This window comes from Sorex araneus, chromosome 5, assembly GCF_027595985.1.
Source record: "Sorex araneus isolate mSorAra2 chromosome 5, mSorAra2.pri, whole genome shotgun sequence".
Taxonomy (NCBI): Eukaryota; Metazoa; Chordata; class Mammalia; order Eulipotyphla; family Soricidae; genus Sorex; species Sorex araneus.
Window position 1 is genome coordinate 200,329,151 of NC_073306.1, and position 20,417 is coordinate 200,349,567.

At 36.5% G+C, this 20,417-nt stretch overlaps 1 protein-coding gene across 4 annotated transcripts in view; it reads right to left on the reverse strand.

Moving 5' to 3' along the window:
- CNOT6L (CCR4-NOT transcription complex subunit 6 like) overlaps window positions 1-20,417 on the reverse strand; it is a 110,437-nt gene that overhangs the window by 21,920 nt on the left and 68,100 nt on the right. For all 4 annotated transcript variants that reach the window (XM_055138484.1, XM_055138485.1, XM_055138486.1 and 1 more), the window contains 3 exons: window positions 10,386-10,454; window positions 7,090-7,247; window positions 4,572-4,726 (listed from right to left, as the gene is read on the reverse strand). In XM_055138484.1, coding sequence (XP_054994459.1) covers window positions 4,572-4,726; window positions 7,090-7,247; window positions 10,386-10,454 — 382 coding nt within the window. The remainder of the gene's footprint in view (window positions 1-4,571; window positions 4,727-7,089; window positions 7,248-10,385; window positions 10,455-20,417) is intronic.

The window sequence follows — 20,417 nt, forward strand, 5'->3', positions numbered from 1 at the left end:
TTGAAACAGAAACATGCACATGCATTATAGTATTACTAAAACCTAACTACATATACCTAAGTTCAGTGTACTAAATGAAACAGTATTCCTCTCTCTGTTCTAATTCTGAATGCCTCAAATGTATTAAAAGGAATGAAGGGTTGGGTTATGTGTCTACTTCTAACCCATAATGATTAAAAAGAGTAGTTTCCAGTCTCTATTCCAAAGAATTGACCTTTAAACTAAAACATAAAGAATGCACAAGTATTAAGGCAAAAAATGGAATTAATAACATTCCAGAGGCAAAAAAGTGAAAGGCCCCCAAAGCCAAGAACTTTGCAGGTTATGTCTTGGGAAAAAATTGTAATGGTATTAAATGATGTTGAAGATGAGTTCTAAACAAAGATATAATTTATTTGATTTAAAGCTTTTTATTTTAAATAAATCCAGCTGCTTTTTGGAAAATGAATTTCCACTAAGTGGAAAACTGGAAAACCAATCAGAAAGTTTTTGAGGCTTGAGGTAGCTTAGACTAAGGAAAAGAAACAAAAAAAGCCATATTCAAAATATGTTTCATAGGGGCCAGAGATAGTGCAGCAGATAAGGCACCTGTCTCGCATGAAGCTGACCTAGGTTCTACCCCTGGCACCCATTTTGATCCCCCAATCTCCACCAAGAGTCATTTCTGAAGTTAGTCAGGAATAAATCCCCCAATCCGTCAGGCAAAACCCAAAAGCAAAAAAATAAAAATGTTCTATAGGCAAAACTGACTACCCTCAAAACAAAATTTCATAAACATCTTCAGTACTCAAAATAATTTCTTCAAATAATTTTGGGTGAAATTACATGAAGTGTAGAAAATTCCATACATATAGAAGATAAAATCCTATACATATGTAAAGTTTTTCATACATATAGAACAAGTGTGAATAAATCAATCACTGAAAATAATCTGCTTCAATGAATATGAAATTTCAAATCAGATGATAACATCTTATACTAATCTCATTATTAAATTTGTTTGTTTTGGTTTGGTTACACATCATTAATAAAACTGACTCATACAAAAATAACAAATAATTAATAACTGGTCTTGAACTCAGAAAAACGCAAGCCTTTTACCAAATAGTGACACAGCACATCAGAAGTATGTTTAGTGATTTCCAAAGGATTAAAATTTTATATTTGAAACATTTTAGAGAATATGCTATTTTAAAATATTATTTGTATTTCATTTTTGAAAATTCTTCCATGTGTTTACATAATTTTTAATTACTTGTAGGATCTTAAAAGTTCTATAGGGAAATCTGAAAATAAACTTAATTGCATTATTACCAGTATTGGGATATATTTTACTTCTACCGGTCATGTCACTTAGGGGAATGGAAGGAGTGGAACCTAATAAACGAAAATGTCTCCATAAGCTTTCTTCATACCCTTTTAAAATTATAGCTGAATCTAAATCTTTTATTTAAAGAAATATAGAAATAAATCTGATTTCTCTTTCATTTGACACTACCTAAATATCCTTCCAATTCTAATCAAGGGCCAAGAGTGGGGCACCCCTTCAAAAATAATAATAGCTGCCTGCTATTGAGGCTATACTTTACATCATTATGTGGCAGTTCAGTATATATTTCTCCTAAGATTACAAAAACTTTGCAGAGGTGAACACTGAGCTGTAGTGCTAAGATTCATTTTCAGAGACTGCTCATCTAAAACCACATATTTCTGGAATATGAGCCACATCCAATCAAAAGTAGAAGAGTTTAGTAGCGATGGGTTAACTCTCAGGGGTCACTTCTCTGAGCCACCAATGAGGCTAGCTAAGGCTGTTAACTCTGCAACACAGCCCTACCCTCTCTATCCACTTCTGCTTCTTCCTCATTCCTTTCCACAGGTGTTAATCTCTAATGAAATCAACACCTATTCTTTCCCTAACTGCAACTAAGTAGCGGAAAACCAAAATTTAGAAATTTTTCTTTTTTTGAAAATGCAGGTAGTTCGTTTATCTCCAATATCCTAGAACTTCTAAACTCCTAATATCTAAATCATGAATGTCAGTTCTCTAGTCCTAGTTTTACTACTGTAGCACTGTAGCACTGTCATCCCCTTGTTCATCGATTTGCTCAAGCGAGCACCAGTAATGTCTCCATTGTGAGACTTCTTGTTACTGTTTTTGGCATATCAAATATGCCCCGGATATCTGCCATTCGGGCAGGATACTCTCGGTAGCTTGCCGGGCTCTCCAAAAGGGACGAAAGAATCAAACCCGGGTCGGCTGTGTACAAGGAAAACACCCTACCCACTGTGCTATCGCTCCAGTCCTTTATTACTGTAACATATAATTACCTTGATACAGAAACCAAACTAATTAAGATAAATTATTATCCTGCTTAGTCAATCTTATTTTCGTAGCTTGCCCATCTCCTCTTTACCTGGTTTTATTTACTCTTTCTACTCTGTGACAACTTTCCTCAATAGAGATCATGAAAGCTAATTAGAAGTTGTAAAGGTCATCTATCAACGATTACAGAATCCCTAAAAAGTCTATTCTTTACATTACAAAATTATTTTAAGGCATTCTATTTGTTTCCTCAGCAGACTCACCAAATCGTGACACAGATTATGGATTCATCTAATATGTGTATGTGCATGACTGTGTGTGCATGTGCACGTGTGTGTGTGTGTTGCCAAGGATGAGTGCAAGGGCTTACCCATGAGGATGTGTTCTGAGCATAATCAATGAGCCACATCCCCATCCCCCATGAAACTCTTTCTTAAATGCATGCTGTTCCTCACTTTTTTCCCATGAAATTAAGAAAACACATATACACAAGCCTTTAGAAATGAATCCTGTAACAATTAAGAGTAAATTACATGCTTCCAGCTATCTCTTTCAATTTTCTTCATCACTGCTATAGTCATGATTGGACTGTCCTGTTTGGGGCTTTTAAAACTTCCCAATTCGTTGAAGTCCCACATAAAGTGAATTTCAAGTAGTTCATAAAAATAAAACCATTTTTCCGAAATGAAGAACATGTCACTACAACTAACACTCCCTTCCTTAAAGCTTAGGAATACTAAAGCCTAAAGTTTTACCACTTCAGCTTCACCACTCAAGTATCAAAGTGAGAGTGGAAAACTAAGAATTCTTTGAACTGACTCCTTCTTATAAGTAAGAATTAAATAGGAGCACCCATATGCTTTCTGAACCTTCAGAACATTTTTTTGTTGATATGGCTTTCAACACTACTGCAGACAGCTACAATCTATGTTTATATTATTTTATCTTATACTATTTTAAAATTATATTACACTAAAAAATACAGTAAGAAATAATCAGCCATATTCTATCCATGCTACCCTAACAATAATTTTATTTCTTACTTTCCTCCCACACACAATCAAATATACTCTCTAGTCCCTCTGAAACACATATGAAGGTCTGTTTCCATTCTATTAGATGTATCTTTGTGGTAAGACATGCTGCTTCAGAGTTACTATCTACTCATTAAATCAAGCCTGCAAACCTTGGTAAATTTGTAAACTTACTTCCTTATCCCAAGTTATTATATTCTTGTGTCTTAAACTTGTCTCCTTATTTCAAATTACTTTATTATTTCTACTCTGTAGTTAATATTCAGATAAGAATTATGTCCAATTTGTTTTCATTTTAGTTTAAGAATTCTTCTGCATTTTGGTGTACCTTTTTAAAAATTTTATTTCAGAGAAGGTCAAATGGATGTATGAGCTTATTTATAATGACAACTGATATGCAAAAATGTAAATTAAAAATCCCATCCTTCTTACGTAATTGGGAAAATACTAGGTTATTTCAAATATGTAAAAACAAGACTAAAATAAAGCCAATGCATCTAATTAACAAAGAAAAATACCAAAATTGAAAAGGAATATATAAACAGAAACACAAGTTTAAAATAATAAAACTATTTCAAGGACACTTAATTGTATCTATACATTCATTAGCTCCTTTAATTCTTACTTCTGAAGTAGGCAGTCTGAACACGCATTCCATGTTATATTAGACCTCTATAAAATCACTTATTTTCTGAATATTAGTCTTTAAGCACACTCATACTGATAGTACTCAAATCAACTAATAGCCCTGAAAAAGTACTCATCATATTTTCTGTATGTTTGATAATGTTTTCCAACCTTGTACTCCTTTATCTACACATACCTATGTCTATCTTATCTATATCACATTCTTTCTTACATGCTGAGTTCTTACTCAAGTTCTGAACAGGGAACTATGGGTTGTCTATCTTTATGCTATCAAGAGAATAGCACCTGTTACAAAAATTACACTTAGTAAATATGTTGTAAGTAAATGAATACATTCATAAAAGGAAAATAAAAGATAAAAATACTATTAAGTCTAAAATAGGTCATCAAAAATTATCAGAATCTCATAGCACCTATTTCTAATATTAAGTGGTATGACTTATTTCTAAAAATAGAACATTTTATCCATAAAAATATAATTAGATATACTGTAACACCACATTCACAATTTTTAACGTGTGACAGTGAAAGAAATTTACACCATTACAGTTTCCTTAACTCACTTTTCTGTTTTGAAGAATATTGCACAACCATCCACATGCTTTCTCTCCTGCTCAGACATGATTTTGGCACGTGACTTTGGAGAAAAAAATCCATCATATCCACGCTCCTTCAATGCTGGCAGAAAGAGAGTGAAGTATTGCTCTGTTTCCACTTCCTGAGATGAAAGAAAAGTTATCAACAACATGATGGAGGAATACTCTGATTAAGAAATAAAAATAAAAACATTTTGAAAAAGCAGTTATGAAAAACACGTAAGTCAAAATAATTCATATAACAAATATTATCTAGCTATCTTACCTTACTGCCATTGTCAAATGACAGCTTTTTAAACCTGAAAAAACCAGAAATGTAACATGATTTTCTACTCGGACAGCTAGTTGGGTCCCAGGTCTCTTAACTCCCAATTTAGAGTTATTCTATTACAGTGCATTTTCTCAAGAATAACAAAGTGTTCACTATTTTATAGATTAAGTATTCGGTAAGGGTAAATTTTAAATATAAGAATTAGAAAGTCATTTATTGTTCTCAATTAGTGAAAAGTACTAAGGGGGAATCTTAAGATCAACAAAAAATTATATGTCCAGGAACTTCTAGGTACCTGAGAACCAATAAAACAAGCTCTTTAATTTAGTAATTAGCAAATTATTTCATTCTTTGACCCATAAAATAGTTTAATATTTAAAAATGAAATAATTGTGAAGATCATTTATTTATAGTAATGGTCTTAATATCATTTTGTGACAGTAAAAACACATTAGCCTAAATGTCCAAAAGTATGGAAAGATGCTAAAGCAATTAATATCTAGTCTGTCCAAAAGTAGGCAAAATGAGAAAGCAATTACTATATTCATATAATTGACTTTAAAGATCATTAGTAATAGAGTGAGGATATTAGTACTACAAATATTAAATCAGGCAATTAAGTAACTACAATAAGCCTTATTTTGTTTTTTCTCCTCCTCCCAATTCTGTCAGTTCTTAGAGTTTAGAAGAAAACCTAATTTTAAAAAATTTTTCTCAGGAAATCATAAAAATGATTATCAAGCTATTCCAGCACACACACACACAAAAAAAGATTTTAAAAGTGCGATTTCCTTCTAGGGATATGATGAGAAAATAGTATAAATTTATAATACTTAAGATTTTCCCACAGATCTAATTTTTTTTCATTGTTGTTGTGTTTTGTTTTGCTTTTTGGTGGGGGGAAGGAGGGAACACTCAGCGGTGCTCAGGGATCACTCCTGGCAGCACAGTGCCAGGGTTAAAACTGGGGTCAGCGATGTGGAAGGCAGCGTGCTTTTGACCCTGTACTGTCTCTCTCATCCCACAATCATGTAATATGGTTTTTAAAGTTAAAAGTTACCCCACCCATAAGGAGAGACAGCAAAAAGGGAATGCCCTGCCACAGAGGCGGGGTGAGGTGGGGGCGGGGGGAGTGGTGGGAGGGATACCGGGATTATTGGTGGTGGAGAATGGGCACTGGTGAAGGGATGGGTACTCGATCATCGTATGACTGAAACATAAGCACGGAAGTCTGTAACTGTACCCCACGGTGATTCATTAAAAAAAATAAAAAAGAAGTATAGGATGGACTACAATTTTCAATATAAAGTTGAATTTACAGTAAAAGATAATATACAATAAAAAAAGATAATATACAATAATCCCTATTGCAAACATCTGCTACAAAGCTTGCCTTTGCATATACTCTCTCCCTTATTTTTTAATCTCTATTTATAGATACATTTTATACATATATGTATATAGTAGTATATATAAGAAATACAGATATGTGGATATTAAAAAAAAAGCTACCCCATCCTTGATTACTCATTAGCTGAGTATTGAAAAGAAGCAAAATAAACAAAACCGTATTTCAATAGAAATGTGCTTCTAACTAAATTCATTACTTTTAAAAATACATCAAAATGAAGTAATTTTTAAAATAAGGCAAAAATATGATTTTTCATGTTTAAAACATTTACTATAAAGGAACAACAGCTTTTCAAAAAGGATTTCTCCGGGGCGGGAGAGAGTGCAACAGGCAAGGCACCTGCCTTCCAGAGCCAAGCCAGGTTTGGTCCCTGGCCCTGCATCTGACCGGTCCCCCGAGCAAGGAGAGATACTTGTGCAGAGCCAGGTGTGGCTCCAAACAAAAAGCCCAAATAAGAAATAGATCTCATTATTTTAAGTTAAATTTATATCTCTCAAAGATATAATCTGCAGTTTTCTCTTTTAGCAGATGACTTTTCCTTGACATGAACTGTTCATATGAATAATGGGTGAAATTCACTTTTACTTAAAAATGTAAATGAGTACCTAAGTGGATAGCTATACTTAGCAAAATAGCTTCACTGTGAAAATGCTTTACGTGCATATTAAAACTGTCCTTTTTAAGATAATAGAAAACAATTCTTTTTGAGTTTTGCTTGAAGACAGAATCTCTCCAGAGGTCAAATCTTCTATTATTTTTAGTTCACTTTTAAGTCAAAGGCAATTTAATTTCTGTAGTGTTACCTGAAGACTAATGATATCTGCGTCACAGTTAACAATTTCTTCCATAATTCCCTTTTTCCTGTATTCCCAGTTTAATGCCCAGGATGGGCAATAGCCATATAGCTGCCGGGTGGCGTATTTATCACATAACACATTGTAACACATAACCGTGAATGATGCTAAGAAGTGGGAGGAAAAAAAACAACAGACAGAGGGAGAAAATTAGGCAAATTTTTCCAAGTAAATACATTCCAAATATCACTACGAAATGCTTCAGCAAGAGATTGTTAAACTTTATCCACTGTGGTCCCTTCATATTGAAGGTTTTATTTTTTACTAGAATTAAACTAACATAAGGTTGAGAATTAAGTTTAAAAAATTAATTTTTAAATCAGAACATTAATTTTTTTTGTATTTAATTTCCTAAAAAAAATTCTTTGTACAAAGAGAAAAAAACTATTTCATATTTATTTTCATTGAAATCATCTGTTTCAGTTCATTTTTAATTAACCAATAATCCAGACTCTTTTGGGTCATGTACTATCGCACTGTGTGGAGCCTAAAGAATATGAACTAACAAATTTATAAAAGATTCCCTTCTATCAAATCACATGTTCACTTCTTAAATTATGAAACTACTCTGAGTGAAAAGCAGTTTGTATGCTTGCTGCTGAAAAGTGTACTCTAAGGACCAGAAGCATTAGTTAGGAACTAAGAAATGAAAAACTCTGGCCCCCAAAGACCTATAAAATTAGAATGTGCTAGCACAGCGGTTGGGTGTTCGCCTTTCACGTGGCCGACCCGAGTTCGATTTCTCCACCCCTCTCGGAGAGCCCGGCAAGCTACAGAGAGTATTGAGCCCTCTCAGCAGAGCCTGGCAAGCTACCTGTGCATATTGGATATGCCAAAAACAGTAACAATAAGTCTCTCAATGAGAGACGTTACTGGTGCCTGCTCGAACAAATGACAGTGACAGTGACAAAATGTGCAATTTAACCAAAATTTCCAAGTGATTTCATTTGCACACACATTTTGGTTTGACAAATTATTTTTATCAGGGTTTGTCAAACCAACGTTGTTGTCTACGCTGCTTGCCCATTATATCAATCTGCATAGCTACCTAAGGCTCTCCTACAAAGTCAATATATTTTGTATGTTCATATTTTTTCAAAGCATCTCAGGTGATTATAATGAGCATGCATGATTGAGAATCATCCAAATAAAACATAAAAAAATGCAATATTTGATTGAACTTGATTCAGATTCAGATGATGGAAAAGTTATTAAGAGAAACTTATTTCAGTTGGTTCAGGAATATAAATGCTGGCTATTTTGGACACTGGACCTTTTTCCCACTGTACTGGAATTAAACCAAACAGCTTTTCATTACAGTTTTGTGGTTCTGGGAAATCATATACATTTCCCTATCCATCAGAAGTCACATTTAATCTCTTCCTGTGGCACTAAGATTCTCTCATGGAAGCCCCATATATTCCAAGAAAAATATATAATATTTTTTCAGTAAGGAAGACCTAAAAACACACTACTTTGAGAATTCAACAAATAAAGAAAACTTGTTTCCATTTTTCCTTTCCTTAATGGAAATACAGGTCTAAAATATTAGGACACTGTATCCTTTAAGGTTATATATTCACTCATGTTCAAAAAAAATATTTTAAAAATTTAGAAAGTAGTTTTAATATCAGAACAATTAATCATATATACAGAAGTTAAATATAAATTAAATCGCTCTAACCTAAGACATCCCTCTGTTTAGACTATCAGCACATCTCAATAATACAAATCTTACTCATGGTAACACTGAGCCTCTGAGAACATGTTGATACTACAGTCTAGAGTATGATGATTTTTAAATTACTACTTCTTGAAGATATAGAAGTTTACTGTATATGATATTTTTCATTGATAAGAAGTTACTCTTCCCACAATGTCCAGTACCAAAGCAAAGAACAATTTTCCTAAATCCTCTCACATCATTTTTGTTGTTGTTGTTCTTTTTATTAAAAAAAAAAAAAAGAAAGAAAGAAAAGTGTCAGGAGAGCCACAGGAATAGCTCTTAGCTCAAGTGGGTAGAGAACACACTTTGTATACATCAAACCCTGAGCTCCATCAGGGCCGAGCACAGTATGGTGGGCTGTGGTAGAGATTGGCTGGGCTAGTTAGCCCTGATGGTGCCCATCAGAGCCCCAGTCTGACCCTCCACACCACTGTGCCCCAGCACCTCTTGGCCCCACTGCCAAGTCAGGCATCACCGGGAGCAGCATCTGGACCTCAAGCACCGAAGGGGAGTCCCCTTTCTTACAAAATGAAAGACAATGGCCTTATACTGCTTTCAAAAATCTAAATCTGTTGCTTTACCTTTTAAAAATTAAGGTGTTTGGGGCTGGAGCGATAGCACAGCGGGTAGGGCGTTTGCCTTGCACAAGACCGACCCGGATTCAATTCCCAGCTTCCCATATGGTCCCCCGAGCACCAGCAGGAGTAATTCCTGAGTGCATGAACCAGGAGTAACCCCTGTGCATTGCTAGGTGTGAGCCAAAAAGCAAAAAAATAAAAAAATTAAAAATTTAAGGTGTTTTATTTGTGATTGGTTTTAGTTTTCTTGCCCAGTATGGGGGGGGTGAGGGGAGAGGCAGAAAACAATAAAATATACACTTGTTGATTTTAAAATAAGGAGATATGAAAACTACTGTCCCAAACTTAAAAGGCATTTGAAGACACACCAATTCATAACAATTTATGTTTAGTATAATTCCCAATAATAAAACATCTAATAAACAGTAAGAAGCCCTAGAAATGATATAAAGTTATTTCTAATTTTATTATACTATTGCCTGACACAGATAAAAAAAAGTTTCTATTTTTACATTATTAGTTTTGGACTTACTAAATTACATCCTGAAAACTCCTCAAATACCCTATAACATTTCTAACCTCCCAACGTGGTATACAGTTTGCTTCCAATATGGCAGCTGTAAACTTAAAGACTAAGTTATTCTTTAACAAGTGTTATCAATTTACCTTCTCAAGAAAGATAAATTATGTAGATGGCTTAAAATTTATGAAGAAAATTCCTTATTCTTACTCTGTATCTCACAGTGATTTTTAATTAAATTTTTTTAAAAATTCCTTATTCTTAATGTGGGTTAATGTTGTTTTTTAAGTCTAACGTGTTAGTAATTTTTTAACTTTACTGTCTTTGGGAGGTAAAATTAAGGTCTATTTATCACAAAGCCAAAATGGCACATCAAGTATTTCTAAAAAAAGTCAAGAAGAAAATAAGAAAAACTACTTACCTGATGGCAGAATTTGGTCTCGTTCTTTTAATGTAATCCATGGCCTCGGAGGAAGCTGCTCTGGATGAACTGAAAAAAATTTTTGAAAATAAGTTCATGAGTATCTTAAACATTTTTATTTATTTTATAACATCAAACTAATATTTGGTTCACAAACTTAGAGCTTTCCCTTCAGTTATAAAAAAAAATCTAAAACTGAAATATAAATAAAGACTTTTTTTTTTTTTTTGCTTTTCGGGTTATACCTGGCGATGCACAGGGGTTACTCCTGGCTCTGAACTCAGGAATCACTCCTGGCGGTGCTCAGGTGACCATATGGGATGCTGGGAATTGAACCCGGGTCGGCCGCGTGCAAGGCAAACGCCCTACCCGCTCTGCTATCGCTCCAGCCCCTAAATATAATAAAGACTTAGAAGCTGAAGGAATTTTAAAGATTTATACAGAAAATACACACCAATATCTTAAAAGAACATTAAAAAACTCACTTATGGCAGTTCCATTTAGAATATTTGTGAAAAAGTACATATTTTAGAACCTTAAAGAAGATCTTACATCTTATACCTATAAACTGTGTTGACATGCTTGAAAAGCAATGCATGTGCTTTGCTTTGCATACTAACTTACAGTAAATTTTCACATGTGGATGAATTAAAACATTCAATTATCTTTAAAGAAAATAACTGTAATAAACATATAATAAAATTTGATTTTTTAAGTGATTTTGCAGTTCTATGCCCTATGGTGGAGCTCAGGGACTACTCCAAGCAAGACGCCAGGGGGGCCATGCAGTGTTAAGTCTGAACCCAGGGCTCCCACATGCAAAGTTATCAGCCCTTTCAGCTGTATCTCCAGCCCAACTTATTCTTTAAGTGAATCATTCATTTCCTAGTTTTTATCTTTCCTTTATAAATTCAAAGCAGTACAAGCTGGCTCTGGGTGCCCAGTCTATGCACACCCAGAGCTGAAGATCAACTAATATCACAGCAAACCACGTTAAGCACAGTCAGCCAGCACCAGTGCACAGGCCTGTGAAATCTGACACAAGTGACCCGCATCAAATAATCTACAACACAGAGAACACTGGCTCTGGGCTCTAGTAGGTGCACGCCCTGAGCCGCCTACATAATGAACATCTCAGCAGACCAGTCTTGAGTCTATGAGGCCCAGTGTTTACACCTCTTCTGCATATCCCACACCTAACACAGCATCTCCCGGGACCAGCGCAAGAAACCCAAAATGAGTAATAAAAACTAATTATGTTGGATAGCTTTGACAGGGAAAGAAGAGAGCACCTGACAGCTGGTCCACCCTGAGAGTGGCGCAGGATCACAAGCAGTGAACTGGAGACACTCACTCAGTTTGCAAGTGGCACCAATAGGGAAGCAGTACAAAACCCCACCATGCTTAGTGAGCAAAGACTCAAGCAGTACAAACTGGATAATCTCTCAGTAAGGGCTCTAAAGCAGATGTTTAATGAACTCAAAGAAATAATGGAATGAAGAGCCAAAACACACAAGAGGATATGAGAGTAGAAATAAGAAACTGCAAGTAGAAATGACAGAACTAAAGAATTTGGTAGGTGAAATGAAAAACTAACTGGAAGCTTTCAGTATCAGAGGACATAATCAGTGAGCTCCAAGATGAGAAGCAGAAAATCCTCATACAACAGCAGAATATGGAAGAAGGTCTCAAAATACATTAACAGTACACAAGAAAACTTGGGGATTAATTCAAGACGAGTAACATGAATCATCAAAATCCCAGAGGCCCAGAAAGAATTAGACAAAGAAATTATCACTGGGAAGTTTCCTGAGTTGAAGAGTACAAGCACCCCTGCATGCACCCGGGTTCAAGAGGCCTGAAGGGTATCAGCTAAAAGAGATCCATATAAAAATGCTCCAAGACACATGCTAATCAGAATAACAAAAACCACAGACAGAATAATAAAAGCACCAAGTTCAATTAAAAAAATTACATACAAAGGAGTGTCCTTAACATTTACCACAGATTTATCAAATGAACCAGCAGGCCCAAGGACAAAGACAGGATATAGCTTAAAAACAATTATGACAAGAAAAACCTTACCAAGAATACTATATCCAGCCAGACTCTCATTCAGATTTGAAGAAATAATACAAACTTCATGGATAAGCAATAGCTCAGGAATTTCAGACCCGAAAAAAAATCTTTATAAGAAAAAAATCTCATAAACAAACCAAACTTCTATAGAAAGATGGCACAAAACTCATACTAATAATCTCAATGTTAATGGCCTAAACGCACCAATTAAGAGATACAAAGTGACAAGATGGACTGGAGCAATAGCACAGCGAGTAGGGCTTTTGCCTTGCACGCGGCCAACCCGGGTTCGATTCCTCCGTCCCTCTCGGACAGCCCGGCAAGCTACCGAGAATATCCCCCCCGCACGGCAGAGCCTGGCAAGCTCCCCGTGGCGTATTCGATATGCCAAAAACAGTAACAAGTCTCACAATGGAGACGTTACTGGTGCCCACTCATGCAAATGGATGAACAATGGGAGGACAGTGCTACAGTGCTTACAGAAAACACATGTGAACAAAAAGGGCAAGCACAGACAGAAAGTCAAAGGTTGAAGACAGCATTTCAAGCAAACAACCTCCACAAAAGGGCTGGTCATGCTGGCTTCAGACAACATCAACTTCAAGGTTTAAATAGTTGTAATAGACAGAGAGGATCATTTCTTAATGATCAAGGGGTACGTACATCAGGAAGAATTCACACTCCTAAACATATATGCACTTAACAAGGGACCAACAAATACTTTAAACAATTGTTAATAAGACTTAAAGGTAGCCATCAATAATAGCAACATAAGAATAGCTGTAGACTTCAACATTCCTCTATCACCACTTGATAGATCAACTAGAATAAAACTCAGCAAGGAAATACTGGATTTGAAGAAAGACATGGTAGAGAGTGGCTTAGTAAATGTGTGTGTGTGTGTGTGTGTGTGTGTGTGTGTGTGTGTGTGTGAGAGATATACTATTAATCCCCAAAGCCAAATACCCATTCTTCTCCAACATACAATGGACATTCTTCAGGACAGGTCCCATCCTGGACCATAAAAAATACCTCCACAAAGTTAAGATCAACCATCTTTTCAGGCCACGATGCACTGAAAATAGAAATTAAATGCAAACAGAAATGAAGAAATACTCGAACACCTGAAAGTAAACATTTCACTACTGAACAACTTAATGGGTCAGAGAGGAAATTCGAGGGGAACTCAAGATTCCTAGAAACAAAGGAGAATGAGGACACTAGCTACCAGAACTTGTGGGGCATAGCAAAAGCAGTGTTAAGAGGAGCTCACAGCTCTGAAAGCATTTATCAAGAAGAAATATAAATAAGCTTAAGATCTTGGAAAATAACCAATGAAAAGAGACCAAAGCAGGCAGGAGGAAGGAAACAAAAAAACTTAAGAGCAGAAATTAATAAACTGTAATCTAAAAAAAAATTCAAAAGACAAGAATACAAGAGCCGATTCCTTGTAAAAATAAAACCATAAACCACTAGCAAAAAAAAAAATCAATAAAAAAAAAGGAGGGGAGGGCAGACAAAAAGTATAGCAGGTGGGGATTTTTTGCACACGGCTAACTTTGGTTTGATCTCTGGCACCCCATATGGACCTTCAAGCCAGCCAGGAGTGACACCTGAGTGTAGAGGCAGGAGTAAGCCCTGAGGGAGGGAGAGAGGAAGAGGAGAAAAGCGGGAGAGGGAAAGAGAAAGGGAAGGGAAGGAGAAAGAGAATGAGCCCTAAATAACTGAATCAGAAATGAAGGGGGGACATCACAACAGAAACTACAGAAATTCATTAGATAACCAAAGATTACTTTGAAAACCTTTATGCCATGAAATAAGAGAACTCCTAAGAAATGGATAAGTTCCTGGATTCCTATAACCTCCCAAAGTTGAACCAAGATGATATGGAATACCTGAACAGATAAATAAAAAGTGAAGAAATAAAAATGGTAATCAAAATTCTCCCAAAAAACAAAAGCCCAGTCCTAGAAGGATTCATCACTGAGTTCTTCCCAACCTTTAAAGAAGACCTACTGCTAATCCTTTTCAGGCTTCTTTAGGAAACTAAAAAACAGAAACACTTCCAGCTTCTACATGCAAATATCCTGATACCAAAGAAGACAGTAAAGGGGAATTACAGACTTATATTCCTGGTGAACACAGATGCAAAAATCTTCAACAAAATATTAGCTAATTGATCCAACAAATCATCCAAAAGATCATACACCATGAAGAAGTGGAATTCATCCCAGGGATACAAGGATGGTTTAGCATAGTCAAGTCAATGTAATACACCTTATCAATGAAGAAACAAAACCTCATATGATCATAATAGTAGACACAGAGAAAGCATTTAACAAGATCCAGCACCCATTCAAGATTAAAAAATAAATAAAAAATAAAACTCTCAACAAAATGGGAACTAAAGGAATTTTCTTCAAAATAGTCAAAGCCACTTACCACAAACCTAAAGTCATTTACCACAAGCTCACACTAAACATTATATTCAATGGGGAAACCCTAAAAGCCTTCCCTCTAAGATCAGGCACAAGGAGCTGGAGAGATAGCACAGAGGGTTGGGTACTTGCCTTGGCATGTGGCTGACCTGGGTTCAATCTCCAGCATCCCATATGGTTCCCCCAAACACCACCAAGAATAATTCCTGACTAATCCCTGAGCATCAAAGGGTGTGACTCCCCAAAAGGAAAAAAAAAGATCAGGCACAAGACAAGGTTGACTACTCTTGCCACTTCTATCCTATATAGTACTGGAAGTACTTGGCATAGCAACTAGGTAAAAAAAATATATTTAGGGTATCCAGATAGGAAAGGAAGAAGTGAAGCTTCTTGTAGTATTTGCAGATGACATAATATTATATTTAGAAAGCCTTAAAGACTCAACAAAAAAGCTTCTAGACACAATAGATTTGTATAGTAAAGTGACAGGCTACGAAACTAACATGCACAAGTATATGGCTTTCCTATGTGCAATAATGAAATAGAAGAGAGATTGTTTTTAATCCCATTCACAATTTTGCCTAAGAAAATCAAGTATCTAAGAATCAGCCTTAACTAAAAAGGTGAAAGACCTATACAAAGAAAATTCAAAACCCTACTTTAAGAAATTAAAGAGGGTAACAAGCAATGGAAAACCCATCCCCTGCTCATGAGTTGGGAGGATTAACATCATCGAAATGGCACTGCTCCTCAAAGCATGACACAGTTTCAGTGCAGTCTTTATAAGGATACCCTGGCAGGACAGCATTTGGCTTCACTCACTGCGATCAAAATTGCTGACATGAAAAAAATGTTCACCCCCCCCCACACACACACCTGCCATGAATGAAGCTGGATTTAAAAAAAAAAAAAAAAAGATACCCATGACATTTTCAAAGAAACAGATCAAACACTCCTGAAATCAATATGGAACACACACACACACACACACACACACACACACACACACACACACACACACACACACACACACACACACGAGCGCGCGCGCGCCACCCAGTGCCAAAGCAAGAAAAAAGAAGATGGGAGGTATCAATTTCCTCAACTTCTAATTGTACTACTACAAAGTAGTAATTAAAACAGTGTGATACTTGAATAAGGACAGACCCTCAGATCAATGGAATAGAACAGAAAGTCCAGAGACAGATTTTCAAGTATATCGTCAGCAAGTTTTCAATAAGGGAGCAAAAAATATGAAATTGAGTAAGGAAAGACTCTTCAACAAGTGGTGCTGGAAAATCTGATCAACCACAAGCAAAGATAAATTAAATAAACTCAGGCCTCTTTCTAATGGCATGTACAAAGTCAAACCAAAACAAATTAAAGAAGTTATATCAGACCTGAATCCATAAGGCATACACAGGAAAATATAAGCAGAATTCCCTAACATTGAGACTCGTGTCTTTAAGGATGAAATGTCACTGACCAAACAATTGGGAAAATTAAAAATAAACAAATTGTTTAAAATTAAGAAGCTTCTTCACCTCAAAGGAAACAATGCCCAGGATACAAAGACAGCCCACAGACTGGGAGAAATTACGTCCCTACCACTCATTTGATAACAAGAAAAAAATGTTCAATCCTATCAAAAGTGAAGAGAGGAGATGAACAGAAACTTCCTCAAAAAAGAAATAGAAACGGCCAAAAGGCACGTGGAAAAACATTCTGTATCACTAATCATAGAAATTCAACTCAAAATAACAATGAGATATCATCTCACACAAAGTGACTGTCACTCATCAAAAGGAACACCACCAGTGTGATTGAGAATGTGGGAGGAAGAGGGACCCTCATTCACTGCTGGTGGGAATGTCAAGCGGTCCTGTCTTTTTGGAAGACAGTACAGACATTTCTCAAAGATTGGAAGTGAGCAACTCCAGCAACCCAGCTCCCCCTCCTGGGAACAAACCCAAGGTACAAAAGCACAATGTAGAGAAGACATTCCTATGTTCTTTAAGCAATATTCATAATAACTCAAAACTGGAAATAATCCAATTGTCCAAGAATAGATAACTGAATAAATAAACTATGCTACACATAATACACAAACAATTCTGGCCATTTTTTTGCTACATGGATGGATCTGGAAAGTGATACATCAGAGGAAAAGGAACAGACTTAGAATGATCTCTCTTATATGTGGGATATAAAGGAATTTCAAAGAGGAATATTAAATGCCCAAAGGCAATAGAAACGAAGAGCCGAAGAACTGGTCTTCAGGAGAAAGCTTGCCACTGGAATGGGTGGAAGAATAGTTAGGGAAGGGAACACTGGGACAATGGAGGAGGGAAGACTGCCTGCCACAGAAGCAGGCTGGGGGTGGGGAGGTGGGGCAGTTGGAAAACTAGGGACACTGATGCAGGGTAGTGGACACTGGTGAAGGGATTGGTGCTGAACACTGTATGGCTGAAACTCAATCATAAGTATCTGTCTTTGTGTTTCACAGTGATAAAATCAATGCAAATCAAGAGAATAAAAATACATGAAAAGTAAAAGAAGACTGGAGAGACGCTACAGGGTGCCTGCCTTGCACGGAGACAACCCTAGTTTGATCTTCATACGGTCTCTGAGCAGGATGAGGAGTAACCCTGAACACAGAACTCAGGAATAAGCCCTGAACACCACCAAATATTATTTGGTCCAAAACAAAAATCAAGGAAAGTACTTGTTAAACATGAAATTGCTCAGAAATAATTATCAATGCCAAATGGAACTAAATGGTATCCAACTACGTAAATTAAAAAAAAAATCACTAAGATTTAACTATGCCTTTTTCCTTTCTCAAGAATCTACAATTATAGTAAAACTATATTCAAATATAGATTTGTCCCAAGTTTTAGTTGCTGATAAGTCTATTTTTTAAAAATAGATTCCATCTTTACCCAGAGAAATTTTGAAAGAAGAATCAAGATTTAAAACAATTCCCTTCAGTAGACATTGTGGTGTTCCAAAAAATCTACCTAATGGTTGGTTGCACCTGTCTTAGTAGCTATTTTTATAATGTGCAATAAACACTATTTTGCTTGTCTCCTATCTTGTCAGGAAGAGAATGAGGTTATCATAAGATAATAAACCAGCTGGTTCAACACTCAACACACTGAATCCTGGAATATAATTGTGTCTGCCAGGAACGCCACGCTGGAATCCTAGTGGAACAGTAAACAAAGAACTTTCCAGTTGCTTACATTCTTATTAACATAAATTTGAAAGATCAGAAATCCAGAAAATCCTCCAAGTAAAACCAGTGGGGCTCCAGAAAGTTAACTCAACAGGCTGAACAATGCAGGTTTATTCCCTAGCATCATGGCTGGGAGTAACCATGAACAGAGTATGGCTGGGAATAACCATGAACACAGAGCCAGGAGTAGCTTCTGAGCACCGTTGGTGTGACTCCCAAATCAAAATAAAACAAAATGTCTACAAAATAAAACCAGTAAGTCTCAAACCTTAATACAATGGTTTGGGGCAGGGGTGGGGGAAAGGGAAGCAATGCCCATAGGACCACAGAAGCAGTGTCAGGGATTGAAATAGGGTCAACAGCAACAAGGCATGAGCTTTTCCCTCTGTATTATCTCTTTGACCCTTAACTAATCCATTTTTAATGAAGACATCACAATGTCATTAAATGTATAGTATTCACCAGCAATACCTGAGCAATGAAATACAATGAAAAAAGATGCTCACGAATGCACAAAAGAATTTTTTTAAAAGATGTAGTATGCCTTTCTTAATCTAGGTTGACAAAAAAAATTAATTATATCCAGGATTGGTGTCAAGAAATAGATACACGCACACATTACGGCCAGTGGGAATATAAATAAACTGATACCGCTCTTTGAAAGGACAAATTGGGCAATCCTTAAAACTGAAATTATCTTTGTCCCTATGACCCACCAATTCTGTTTTCTGGGATCAGTTCTATCTGCTTACAACAGCCAGATACTCAGTAATGGTGTGGAGTGGAGAGACAGTACACTGGATAAGGAACTTTCCTTGCATGCAGTCAACCCTAGTTTGACCCCTTGCACCACACACGGTCCCCTGAACCACACCAGGAATGACCCCTGAACACAGAGCCAGAAGTGAGCTTTGAGCACTACTGGGTATGGCCCAAACTAAAAATAAAAATTTAAATCACATAGATACCCATTACACTCTTGTGTATAAAAGCAGAAACAATGGTTAAGAAGCCAATTTCTTTCATTTATCAGTCTGAGCTAAAAGTTTAAGAGAAAAAGGATATATACAAGTGTGATAAAGTAGATATACAAGAATTACTGTTGAAAAAAATCAAACAGTGGTAAAATAATGTTATTTAAAAAATAAGAACAAAAATGGAAATTAACACGTTTCTAAAAGTTTCTAGTTTGAAATTTGGGGGGGCAGGGGTCCCCAACAACGCTCAGGGGTCACTCCCAGTAACACCAAGTCTGGAGTGCAAGTCTGATAATTAGGCTTGGCAATGCAGTGCTACTCACTGATGGTGCTGGGGGGGTCACACGGGCCACACCCGGGAGTGCTGGGGGGGGCTGTGGTCTTGCCTGGGATCAACCTATAGACTAAGCACATGCAAGGGGTGCACTTCACTTCTTTGTGCTATCTACCCAACTCCCAGTAGCACCATTTTCACATGCCTGTAAAAATGTCTACAAGGGTACATATTCACTTAACAAGTGTGTTTAAACTAAATGGAGGGTATTGGAATTAAAGACAGTTGTCAAAGGGAATTCTAGACTTACTGTAATTGTTATCAAATTTTTATAAGGACAGATAATATATCTATGCATTGCACACACTTTTAAGATTTTATTTATTTTTAAATTTTACTTACATAAAATTGTTCACATTGATTACATTCAATATTTCAACACTAATACTACCACCATTATAACTTCCACCACCATTATTTTGAATTTTTCCATCATCACTCAAGTCTGCCTGCCACAGGCAGATGCTAGATAATTAATTTCCTATTGGTTATTATAAATATCACGAGGGGTTGTACAGCCACAAAAGTAGCCGCATGCTCCTGAAATTCTATAATTGTAAATGACTGGGGTCTGGAGACATCTCTGTAGGGAGTTAACCTTTTCTTTTTGCTTTTTGGGTCACACCCGGCAACGCACAGGGGTTATTCCTGGCTCTACACTCAGGAATTACTCCTGGTGGTGCTCAGTTAATCCATTTTGAGTTTCATTTGTGAGTCTCTGGAACAAGGTCAGTGATGCGCTTAAATACGGCCTGAAAAGTTTGTGGGTGTGACAGCCAGAACCCCAAAGAGGCGGGGAGACGGGAAGGGACAGACCATCCCTGCCGGCCCATATGGCCTGGAGTCTTCAGTCCCTGCTCCCCCTCTACCTGGGCTTTTCTTCTGGAAGGTTGTGGTCACTGGGGATTCATCTGGAGTGGGCAGAGCTGGGACACCCGCTCCACCTAAGGTACCCCGGTGAAGTTG